This window comes from Callorhinchus milii, unplaced genomic scaffold, assembly GCF_018977255.1.
Source record: "Callorhinchus milii isolate IMCB2004 unplaced genomic scaffold, IMCB_Cmil_1.0 Scaffold1, whole genome shotgun sequence".
In the NCBI taxonomy this organism is placed as follows: domain Eukaryota; kingdom Metazoa; phylum Chordata; class Chondrichthyes; order Chimaeriformes; family Callorhinchidae; genus Callorhinchus; species Callorhinchus milii.
In genome coordinates, this window is record NW_024704742.1 from 1,256,215 (window position 1) to 1,268,574 (window position 12,360).

Here is a 12,360-nt window from a genome sequence, read left to right on the forward strand (position 1 = left end):
AACGCCCCGCGCTACTTTGGGACTCGACGTTCAGGGGACACACACCCGTTTCTGCTCCGGGACAGCCTCGTTACGCACAGTGACGCGAAAAAGAATAATTGAGAAACTAAGATGCCCAAACCGGCAAGATTTCCCCGGTCACCGTGCTTTCTGAACATTAACCAGTGTGCGGACCTTAGTTACTTCACAGGAGAACCTCCAGGGCTCGTGGTCTTGGCATTTCCAGCTTGGCTTTGAACACAATCTCTCACGCCGTCTCTACCAGTAACGAGCTACATTACATACAGCAACGGGTACTTACAATGACGGGGATGGTGGTTGCCCTGGACAGGATCTGCTTCACCAGTCGGTAACGGTCGTAGAGAGGCTTCATCACCAACCTCTCGCTCTTTGTGACCTGTGGACGCACAGAGAGGTTTCTCACCAGGCTTCCTGCACCCCTTGCATTGATCCATTTTCCCCACCAGGACCAGACAGGCATTTGAATAAGGCTCCATGTTCATTCGAACCTCGGCTAATATACCTCCCTCACCTCGTTCAAGGTCCGCCTCAAGGCCTACCTCTTCGATCGCGCTTTTGGTCATCCGTCTCCTCATTAACCCTCCCCCCAACTAACCCCCTCCAACCGGCTCCCACCCACCCCCAGCTCGGGTGCCAAGCCATTTTCGTTAAGCGCCCCCCCACCATGTAATGGGCACGTTCTAAAGATAAATTTGCAAGCAATTTAAGCCTCGAGACCAATCATTCGTAAACGAGTCCCGAAGGGTGGCACAGCTCGAACCCCACAGCTCGCAGACCGACGGCCACACTTACCGGGCGCCCGTGGATGCTTTCGTAATATAGAAGACCTTTCTGAAGAGCCACTTTTTCCTCGGATATCTGGTCTCGGGTCATGTCCTGTTCAGAGGGGGACACAAAAAGGATAAAAGCACCAATGAATTGAGAGCAACAGTGAAAGCAGTTGGGAGACGCCCCCCCCCCCACCCCACCCCGCCAGAAGGGCAGCGAGACAGTCCACGCAAGGAGCAGCTTTTATTAGATCCTCGATAAAGTGAGCGCGTGAGAAAAATACCTCGGAGATTACTACGGCGCAGGCCTGCGCTAACACGCCTGTCCAGATCCGATGTCCGCCCCCCCCCCCCCCACAAACCAAAGCCAGTACAAAATGGCCAATTTCCAGGGCAATAAGCACCGCTCGTAAGGTCAGAGGTCGTCCTCAACGAAGTTAAGTTCACAAAAGCCGGCAAAACAGCCCTGACCGGTCCCCCGGAAGCTGCTTTCGTTGACGGTGAAATACACCACTTCTCACTATGACCACAGATATATGGTCAATTCACTTTACAGTCTATTCTGTGAAGCGCTTTGAGACGTCTCAAAGACGTGAAAAGCGCTATATCAAATGCAAGGATTATTACTATTAATATTATGGCTGTTCTCTAGAAACTGCACGCCATTGTTTCCCCCCCACCCCCACCCCCCCCTCACTTCCAGCCCCTCTTTCCCATCTCCATCACTTTCCCTTTGCCTCATCCCCATCCATCCAATCCCTCGAGAGCGAGAACTGGAGTGGCGGATTCACTGAGCTGTTGGAAGGTTGGTAAGGTGCGCTGGTGGACTACGTCTCCACGGGCCAAGGTTACCTTGATGTCCTCGGAGCGCTGCATTTCGACACGCTTTTCCTGCAGTTTCTTCAGGATACTCTCCAGCGTGGTGTCCACAGTGGGTTTCTGCGCTCTCTCGGCAACGTCCGGCTTCTTCTCCTGCTCGGGCCCCTTTTCCAGCTGCGACCCGAAGCTCTTCGGGAGAGTGTTGCTGCGTTGCCGAACCTGAGGAGCCAAGTCCTCCTCCGACACGTTCAACTTCACATCTGGCACGTTAAAAAACAGAGTCGGGCGGTGAAATGCGCTCTCGCCTGGCAGCGAGGAGCTTGCAGCACCTTTGGCAACTTTTTTTTTTGTTGTGAAAAACATGCAATGCTTATTTTACACAACGTGGCACAGAAGAGACCTCAAGAAAAATTGCCAGACGTATGACTCAAGCTTCTGAAGTATCAAGGTAAAAAAACACGACACGACACTCGCTCAATGTGCTCTACGTAGAATCCTTCACATCAGATTGAGCACAGGCTCTTTTACACACATCCGATACACAGGCTTCAACAAGCCGACTGGCGTGGATGTGTGTGCGTGTATGTGTGTGTGTGTGTGTGTGTAAGCAGAATCGTAGCTACCTTTCAGTTGTTTACGCAGTTTAGCAAGTTCATTCATCCATTTCAGCACTTCAGGATTTGTGGCTTTGTCGCTGTGGGACGGCTGAGGAAAAGAAACATAACGAGCTTAAATAAATGGGGAGGAGGGGTACAGTCAACCGAAAATTTTGGAGGAAGAAGAGATCCAAGCTGTGCACGAGACAGATAAGGAATCTAACAAAGGGTTGGATGAACTGGCCGTCAGCAAATCTCGACCAAGATGGTGAAAATGAAAACTTTTGCGAAGTAGTTGGACAGTTAGCAGAGAGCATAATAGCCGAAGCAAGAGTAATGCCTTTTAAAACAAACAACCCCAAAAATTGGGTTTGCAAAGGAGTCGTATGCTTTGAAAGCAGCTATGGGACGGGGCGTTCACAAAGTCCTGTTAACCCATTTCTTTTTCTTCCGCGTTGATTTTTTTTATTTTCTGCTGCAGACGTGCGGAGCGTAACGACGTCCGACACCAGTAACTTCCTCGTCACTGCATCAAAATGCAGACTTGCCTGGACTCGCGCGAACGTTCGGGGAGGAGAAGGGAGTGGGGGGGAAACACAGGTGCCTCCTGGCAGCCCCATGAGCTACTTCCGACCACTACACTACTGCTTTAAGCCTATTGTAAGAGATTGGACAAAGGCTTCCTTGATGGATTCAGGCACAAGCAGTTTGCACTGGTGCGTGTGCGTGTGTGTGTGTGGTTTCCCCCCCCCACCACCACCACACGGACTCTTATATAAAAATGGTTCCCAGGCCCCGCTGGCTCCTCCCCCGGGCCAGAGTTTTCCCGCGTGGCTGCCCTCGCTCTAGGGCTCCGACTCGTGGGGAAGGGGAGCTCGCGTCGCAGCAAGCCTCGTACCTCGTGCACCGTACTGCTCGAACGACAGCACGACGCAACAGGACAACCGACGGCACCGACGGGCCGGACGGGACAGAGCCAACAGCGCCCAAGAGTGGAGGGCATCATGCCGTCGGCGCTCCTCATTCACGGCTCTCGTCTTGCGTTCGCGACGCGAAAGCCTCGAGGGGAACTCTAGCGACGAGGGGGAAGGGTTTCAAACGGCTTCGGCCGCTGCGCCCAACCAGGGCCAACGTGGGAGGTTTTCAGCCTCGGGAATCGGGCTGCCAGGGCGACGGGTTGAAACGATTTGCCGCTGAACGAGAGCTCCGACAGGTCCTCGCCGCACGAAAGGGGCCGTACACACGTAAATCGTACTGTTGTGCAATCACGTGGGAAGTCGGACTGGTGGATGCCTTTGCCCTGCCACGGTTTCTAGAGACTCTCCCCGGCGATCAGGCAATTAAAAGTCTGGGGTAATTAATTTGACAATTAAAAGGCAAAGTTCTTGTTCGCACCCCGGATGCTGAAGGGTCTCCAATAACATTAGCAGCCTCCGCTTTCCAGGTCTATTCTGGAGCTTGTTCCTTTTCGGCTATTGAATAAGCGCATAATTATGGAGATGACCTTCTGTCTACCTCCAAATCACGGGCTTGTTAAACAGCAAGCTTGGCACTTCCATTTAAAGTGCCCCCGTCGCTCCTTTCCAATCCAAGCGACATCAAAATATCTACAGCGCCTCTCGTGTGCCGAGGCGCTAGACAGTCAGGGATTTGGACCCGAGCTGCGGGTTGGGATCAGGAGGGCTGGAGGTCAAGAGTAGGAGGTTGACCGAAGGTGCGGTCGAAGAGAAGGGTCTCGAGGCGGGCCTCGAAGGAGGTGAGGGATGGAACGAGGCAAAGGGACTGCGGGATGGACTTTCAAAGGGTGGGGGCAGAAACACTATAGACGTTGGCCCTTCACTTAGATTCTAGCAAAAAACAATTGAGCTCCATAATTTATAAACTGGGGTTGAAGTCCTCTCCTCTCACCCAGAGTCCTGTACATCAGTGGTGAGAGCACTCGCCTCACGAGAGCGAGGACCTGGGCTCAATTCCCAGCAGGACAAGTTTCCTTACTCCCCAAGCCTCTGCTTCCCTAGCAGTAAATAGAGTCCTGGAGTCCTGTAGCTCAGTGGTTAGAGCACTCGCTTTGCAAGTGAGAGACCTGAGTTCAATTCCAGGCAGAGGGCGAAACCTTGGGCAAGTTTCCTTACTCCACACAGAGCCTAATAATAATCCCTCCAAAACCAAAAACAATAATAAATTGGTCATTTTCAATCTACGACTGTTTGTGGGACATTGCTGTGCGCAATTGGCTGCCGCGTTCGCCCACAAATATACAGTCAATTCACTTTACAGTATATTCTGTGAAGCGCTTTGGGACGTCCTCCCGACGTGAAAAGCGCTATATCAAATGCAAGGATTAAATAGGAACCTGGTTGTTAATTGATTGGCGGATCACTTTTCCAAATAAATTTTTTTTTAATCGCTCAATCCACGGCTGTGTGTGCGGACGCTGCTGTGCACAATTGGCTGCCGCGTTTCACCCACAAAATACACAGTCAATTCACTTTACGGCATATTCCGTGAAGCGCTTTGAGACGTCTCGAAGACGTGATAAGGCGCTGCATCAAATGCCAGGTTGATTATTGTTATTATTATTGTTATTATCAATCCTAACAGTTTACAAATGTCTGGTTCTGTAAATGAATCCTCAAACTCCCGTGTGAACAAGTTACCCCCCGACACTGAAAGCGACTCACGCGGTATCTCCGCTCCTCTTCAAATTTCTCCTCAAATTTCCTGATCTTCTTCTTCAAGTTCTGGATTCTCTTGCTCATCTGCGCTGGGGTCAAATCTTCCCTGTCATCGTCATACGAGCCCAAGGATGAGCTCCGGCGCCTGGGGACAGCACACAAAAAAGCATCAGGTTAACTGCAACAGTCTCTTTCCACTAACGACAACTTGCACTTACGCAAACTCCAAGTACTTTTTTTACAACAAATAGTTTTTTTCTTTGTTGGCAGAGACTGCAACCGTTTTATAGACCCTCAAGTTCGACACTAAAGCCATGAAGTGAATGGCCAGTTTGAGGGACATGTGGCTGGGACATATGAGTTTTGAATAGCGTTAATAATAAGAATAATCCTTGCAATTGGATATAGCTCCTTATATCACGTCCTCGAGACGTCTCAGAGCGCTTCACAGAATATACTGTAAAGTGAACTGACGGTGCATTTTGTGGGCGGAAGGGATCTTTAACATCCACCCTGAACGGGAAGACGGCTTAAGATCTCAAACCAAAGCGAGGTACCTCTGATGACCCAGTGCTCCACCAGTAACCGTACTGTTGCGTTAGCCTGGATCACGAGCTGAAGTCCCAATGGGGATAGGTATTAACCCAGAATCTTTGACCCTGAGTGGAGAGAGTCGTACCAAGAGGCAAAACAGCAGCAAAGCGTTTCAGAACAAAAAAAAAAATAAGTGTCCGACACAAACATAGTACAGATCGCATTATGTCAACCGTTCCAGAATCTTGTGCACTCGCTCTCTAAGTATGCATTGAAAAGTTCTGAGTTACCCTAATCAACAGCGATGTTAAATCAGTAATGGATTGCGAAATATCTTTTGATGGTTCGCGTTAGCAATCTGATTTTGATGTTTAGACCTGATCCTGTTTCGGGAGTTCTGTGCAACAGAGCGTAACACGACTGCCTGAGCAACAAGTAAAAAGCATTCCATTCCGCAATGCCCTCCAAGTGACCAAGCGTGAACGCCTTTTGCTTTGTTTGGGGGTGGGCGGCGGGGGAGGGCAAGAAATGGGAGGAAACAATACACCGCTCGGCTGATGTCCTGAGTGAAATGAAATAGTTCCCGACAACTGATAGCAATCCTCGCGTTCGATACAGCACTTCATCACGACCGAGGGAATCGCTGCCATTTGCAGTCACCACGTACATGCTTGTAGGCAGCCAAATTAAGAGGCTCGTGTCAAAAGGACAAAATGATCGAAAGACTATCATCAGCCTGAAATGAAGGAACCAGCCTCCAGCTATATATATATATATATATATATACAGATACGTTCAGTTTGAAGTCTGAGGCTGCGCTGCTGGAAACCGTTCGATGTGGAGCTAAAGGAACACAGTCAAAGAAATACAGCCAATCCTCGTTTGCTAATGCCAGATTTACAGATTCATCAAAGAATTGGGCCCGGGTTGTTGCAGGTTCAGTTACACGGTCCACTGCACCCGGTCATTCCTGGGGGCCCGGTGATTGCTTTACTGTTCAACCTCGCATCCGAGGTTCTCCGAGCGAGCAGAGACACAACTATGGGCCAGGCTTCGATATCTCTCTCTCTCTCTCTCTCTCTCACACTCTCACACACACACACACACACACAATCTTGGTCTCCTGCAACCCATTTAAAAACATTTTCTTTAAAAAAAAACATATGAATTTCACAGCGCCTCGGACTGAGAGCTCCCCGGGGCTTCAGAACAAATTAAAAGGCGACGGTTTCCCGGCCACTCACCTCATGAACGAATGCGAGTTGGGTGGGGAAGGAGGCACCTCCGTATCGTTCTGGAACTGCTGGCTCTGGCCGTAGGCGTAGAAGCGGGGGGACACCATGGGGTGGGTGTCTTCCTCCAGCAGGTGGCGGATCAGCCGGCCGGCTTGGGGCGAGAGCCGAGCTTCCTCGGACTCGGCTTCCGGGCGCTGCCACGAGGAAAAGGCCGGGACAGGTTCTGAAATGGGATCGGACGCTTTTCGTCAGCATTAAACGCCTTCGGTCACCTCTCACAAACCACAGCCAAAATTCCTTTCGTTTTTTTTTGTGAAAAAAAAATCAAGTGACTATTTATGCTGCGGGGCGTTGCCGCCGAAAAGTGGGGGGGGGGGGGGGGTGGGGATAAGATCTTCCTTTTCTCCCCAGAGTTTCAAAGAATGGTTTGGGGGTGGGGTGGGGCACTTACCCTCAAGAGCGTTTTGCTGAAGCAGAGATTTGAAATCAATGTAGGGGAAAGTGAAGGGAGGCGACACTAATAAGAGCAAAAGGAAAAGAATAAAAGAAAAATCAGAGTGAGCAGACAGACAGACAGACAGACAGACACAGACAGACAGAGATGCTGTAGACGAGACAGGAAGAAAATAAGTCCAATCAACTCCTGCATAGCAGGAAGATAGCAGCAGGTCACATCTATATCCAATTACAAGCCACGACCGTGCATTTAATCTCCCCTCCTTCATCACAGAACAAGCTCAGTTTCCAAAGCTATAAAGCCTTCCTGGTGAGGTTACATTATCCGCTGACACCCAGTCATTTTCTCTAATCAAAACATGAATTCTTTTCGAAAAACTATATACTTTTTTGGGGTGGGGGGGGGGAGGGTGAACGCAGGTATATAGATGGATGAAGTAGCCCCATGAAAACTCAACAGCCGGGTCTGAGCCGGGTACAGGTTTCTTCATCGATCCCTTTTAAACAAAATTCTGGTCATCGTAATCTGGTACCCATCATGACTCGATAGAAAGGAAGGGAAATAAAAATGGCTGTAAAGTCTATTAGCATATTTACAAAGAATGTACAGCACAGAAACAGGCCACTCGCCCCAACTCGTCCTCCTCGCCAGTGTTTATATTCCACAAGAGTCTCCACTCATTCCTTACTCCCTCTTCGAGATGTCTTGACGACATAAGGTGCTATTTCAAATGCGAGGATTTCTACTCCCATTGGTGGAATGGTGTTCTGCCATTTTTTTTAAACAAAATATATCCCACAATGTACGGTACACACAACAAAAAAAAACAAAGTGGTCGGGGGAAACCTAGGAGAGAGGAACAAAAATCTGATGCTGGTGGGGAAAAAAAAGGCTACAACTATCCTTAAAAGGGCAAATAACAACGAGCTTGAAAATAAGAAGGAATTTTAAATAAGGTAAACATGAGGGCCTGAGCCAGACAGAATGAGAAGGATTGATGCTTGGTCCGTGCCGGTTTAGCGGATGTCACTCAGCACAATATTTAGTAACAAACAATATTCCTTGCATTTGATAATAGCAACTGATCACATTGTTGAGACATCTGAAAAAGCTTCACAGGATATACTGTGTGTATTTTGTGGATCAACGCGGCAGCCAATTTCTGCATAGCAATGTCCCACAAATAGCCATGGACTGAATGACCAATTCTTTATTCGAGGGACTGTTGGCCAGGACATTGGAAAAAAAAACCTTCTCTTTTTGAAAACCCTTTAACAGGCAGACGGGACGTTGGTATAACGTCTCATGTGAAGGACCGCAGCTCAAGACAATGCAGCACATCCGAGCGCTGCAATGGAGTATCAGCATTGACAACGTGACTTCCAAGAACCGAAGAGGGGCTTGAACCCACTACGTTTTGACTCAGGGTGCTGCCAACTCACACCATCCTTCTCTGCTGTGATAGCTTCTGACACAACTACATATGGCTATGGTCGGGCTGCGATGAGGAGAAGAAAAATCGGCCAAGGTTCCTGATCGCTGAGAGGTGGTCATTAGGTGACGATGGGAATGAAGTTAGCTGGACAGTCAGTCTAATAGCTTTCCGCGACTCAATCAGGAGAATTGCACACTTGGGTGAGGCACAGAAGAGGAACCACAGCCCAGTTTAAATAAAATGAAAAACAAAAAAAGGAGTTGGAAGAGGAGCGAATTGGCCAAGGACATAAAAACGTTATTTAAAATCCCAAAATCACAGGAGAATAAGTGGACCAAATCACAACGCTTCCCAAAAAGGGAAAAAAAAAAACCAAAACGTTGTAATCTCCTCCTTCTCCCGCTTGGGGAGGGATGGAAATGAGGAGAAAACATTTTCTTGCTCCCTCTTCTGGGATTCCAAAAGTCACATCCTGCCCGAGAGGTCAAGGCAACAGTCTATTCCCACATTAAGGTTGTGTACCAGCCATAAGGTGGGTCCTGCATTCTCCCCACTTTCACTCCTTATTTAGGATCTGCCTGGCGCCAGCCAGCAGCTCTTAGATCTGCTTCTCATGCTTAGGGGCGAGAACATTGGGAGAGTGCTTTGCAATGCGCACCATCCTCCTCCACCGTGAAAGCTTCCAAGCATCAGCTTGTTACCTCCCTCCGTCCATTTGAGAAAAACGGCAAGTTCTTACAATAGATGTTCTACAGATGCTTCAACAACGACGACTTGCGTTCACATGCAAGATTCCATGGCACCATGCGAAAGGAGTTTCTCCCGGTGTCCTGGCCAACAGTCTCCCCCAAGTAAATTTGTCGTTCTTTTTCGTGGCGACACAGGGTAGCGCTCTGGGAGAGCATAAGAGGGTATGCAGAGCGGGCTCTCTTCCCAATCCTTCTTGGTCTACCCGGGGGAAAGGCTGAGGCTGATCCGCTACCCTGGTTTCGGTCCATTCCCCCCACTTTGCCAGCCTCCCGACAAAAAGCAAGCTGCAATCAGAAGCTCATACCTGCAGCACAATGTGCAAATACCTTTAATCGTAAGGAATGTTATCACAAGGTGCACAGATGCTATGTACACCCCCCACCGCCTTCGCTCCCCCACCCCATTGGCCCTGTTAGAAGACACCAATTCACAGAGTACGTTTTGAACGTGAGACATTTCGTGTTTTAGAGACTGACAATATTAAGACTGAAAACAGCAGCAAAAAAAAAAAATCAATTGTGAACAATATTCTGTATGTTGAAATGTGCAAAGCAGGAACGTGCGGTAAAAAACAGTCTGAACGAATGGCAAATAGTCGAAACTTTTTTTTTTAAATCCTTGCATTTGACGCAGCACTTTTCTACTTCGGGAGGACATCTCAAAGCGCTTCACAGGGGCTGTACTTTATGGGCAAATCTGGCAGCCTAATTGCGCACAGCAGCGACTCACAAACAGCCACGAAACCGACGACCACTTTTATTTGGGGGGATTGTTGGCCAGGACACTGGGAGAAACTGCCTCTCCTTTCAAATAGGGCCATGAGATCTTTAACATCCAGCTGATCGGGCATCACACCCCAAGCACTGCGTTGGAGTGTCAGGTTTAGACGATGCAATTCCAAGTCCCGACTTGGGGTTTCAACCTGCAATCTTCTGTCTCTCTCCCCGGAGGCGAGAGTGATGCCACTGAGCCAGGCTGACCCATACAAACAGCATTCTCGTGCCTTTCCACTTGCCTCCCTCCGCGAGGCCAACAGGGCGGGCGCACAGCCAAACCCGTTCCTACAGTTTTGCCAGTTTTGCTGAGAGCTTGATTTGGAGAACCTCACACTCGCGTACAAAATCACTTCATGCCAGTGGCAACCCCTACCTCTCCGATCTGCCACACCTCACTCCCTTACCCTCTGCCTGGGCTCAGCTGGCTCAGGCCCCCTGCACGTCCCTCGTCTCGCCCCTATCCGCTCCACCATTGGTGGCTGTGCTTTCAGGCACTGAGCCCCAGAACTTTGGAACTCCCCGCCTCAATTCCTGTGTCTTGCCCGTCTTCAGATCATACCTGAAGATCTTCCACCTCTCCCTCCTTGGCTCGGGGCCACTGTTAGCCGCTCCCAAGACACTGCCCCGGTGCGAAGGGCACAATATAAACGCACTACAAAACGAGAGCCCCGGCTCTCCCTGTGGGGAGTGCGCAGTGGACGGCTGAGCTACCCGGTGATTGAAAATCGTATCGTTTTTGCAGTGACATTCTCTTTCCCCTCCCCCCGCGCAGAATAGAGATAATACATTAAAAATCCTTGCGTGTGAAGTAGCGCCTTATCCCCCTCGCTGAGACGTCTCAAAGCGCTTCGCAGGATACACTGTAAAGCGGACTGACTGCGCGTCTTGCGGGCGAGATTAATGCTCGCAGGGGAAAAAAAACACAAAGCAGTTTTTGAACGTAAGTTACTTGAGCCCAGCAGTGGGGGTGGGGGGGGGGGTGGGGTGAAATACATACAGCAGCTCATCAAGTCACTACTTATTTAAAGGCCCTCACAAAATGACAGGTTGGTTCCAAGCCTCGGTGACGCTCATTCAGGATTTCAGATATCCCATCGAATGATTAAAACACGACAAGTACAAATACAAGCAGCGGCTGAAATCAAAAGCCATAATGCGAGCCACGCAGCACTCCGAAAGCCAGCGGTTGAAGCAGAAATATTGTTAATCAAAAGCATCTGATCTAACAGGAGGTGGGGTGGGGGGGGAGGTGGACTTGGGAGACTAATCCACATGAAAATGATACACCCAGGCACCAACCTTTACTAACGCAAACGGTCTTAAAAAAAAATTCGGCTAAACATTTGCGATCAGCGCTCCCACCTTTTACAGTTTTAAAGATCTCTCCCTTTAGCGAAACCCCCCCACCCCAAAAAAAATCACACGACTCCCCCCCAAAAAAGCCGAGAGCGCTACCATTCGCGCAGCCCCGAAACCTCGCAAGCGCCCGGAAACAACGCAGAAACCCTCGCTCACGACGCCCCCACTTGAAGCAATTCCGAGAAGCAGTTCTTCCCCCGGAGACGGGGCAATCAAAGCGACAGCGCCCCAAAACCGCCGCGCGGGGAGCGCGTTCCGCGCCGCCCCCACCCCCTCCATGCACTCCAACAGACTGAAAAAACTTTATTACCTCCCCAGTCGTTGTGCTCCGACAAGCCGGTCAGGTCCAGCCGAGGGACGTCCCCCGCCGTGCTCCCCTCCGGGGGGGCCGGGTCCCCGCTTCTCCCCGCTTTGGCTGCGTCGTTTTGACTCTGGGATTCTTGGATCTTCATAGCCGAGTTCTGCGCCGAGGAAAGGGGGGGGTGTGGGGGGGAAAAAGGCAATGAATAATTCCGGAGCTCAACCGGCAAGAAGGGAAGGAGAGAGAGGAAAGAAAGAGAGAGTCGAATTTTTTTATGATTTTTTTTTATAAAAAAAAGCGGAACTCCTTCGCTGCTCAAGTTTATTTTTTTATATACAAAAAAACAAGTTTTTTCAATGCGTTTCCCACAATTGACTGTGCGCCCTGACCCTCCTCCACTGTAGTCAAGCAACGGTCCCCGTGACATCTGAAAACAACCCATCTGCTTAGCTTGGACTCCCGCTAGCCAGCCTTTCCTACTCCCCCCCTCCTCCTCCTCCTTCTCCTCCCTCCCTCGCACCCCCCTCTTGTTTATATCTAGTCGTGCGTGTAATGAAAAGCCACTGTGCTCCTTGGAGTAGCCTCTCCTATTGGGCGGGACCTCGAGCTAAACCAACAAATCCATGCTGTTGTGC

General features: G+C 49.9%; 1 protein-coding gene across 1 annotated transcript in view; it reads right to left on the reverse strand.

The window, feature by feature from the left end:
* Positions 1–12,360, reverse strand: part of fam13a (family with sequence similarity 13 member A) — a 131,708-nt gene that overhangs the window by 10,056 nt on the left and 109,292 nt on the right. The window contains exons 14-20 of the mRNA XM_042336444.1: positions 11,735–11,885; positions 6,657–6,870; positions 4,885–5,023; positions 2,231–2,312; positions 1,641–1,867; positions 814–897; positions 302–397 (exon numbers count right to left, since the gene is read on the reverse strand). Of these exons, the coding sequence (XP_042192378.1) occupies positions 302–397; positions 814–897; positions 1,641–1,867; positions 2,231–2,312; positions 4,885–5,023; positions 6,657–6,870; positions 11,735–11,885 (993 nt within the window). The remainder of the gene's footprint in view (positions 1–301; positions 398–813; positions 898–1,640; positions 1,868–2,230; positions 2,313–4,884; positions 5,024–6,656; positions 6,871–11,734; positions 11,886–12,360) is intronic.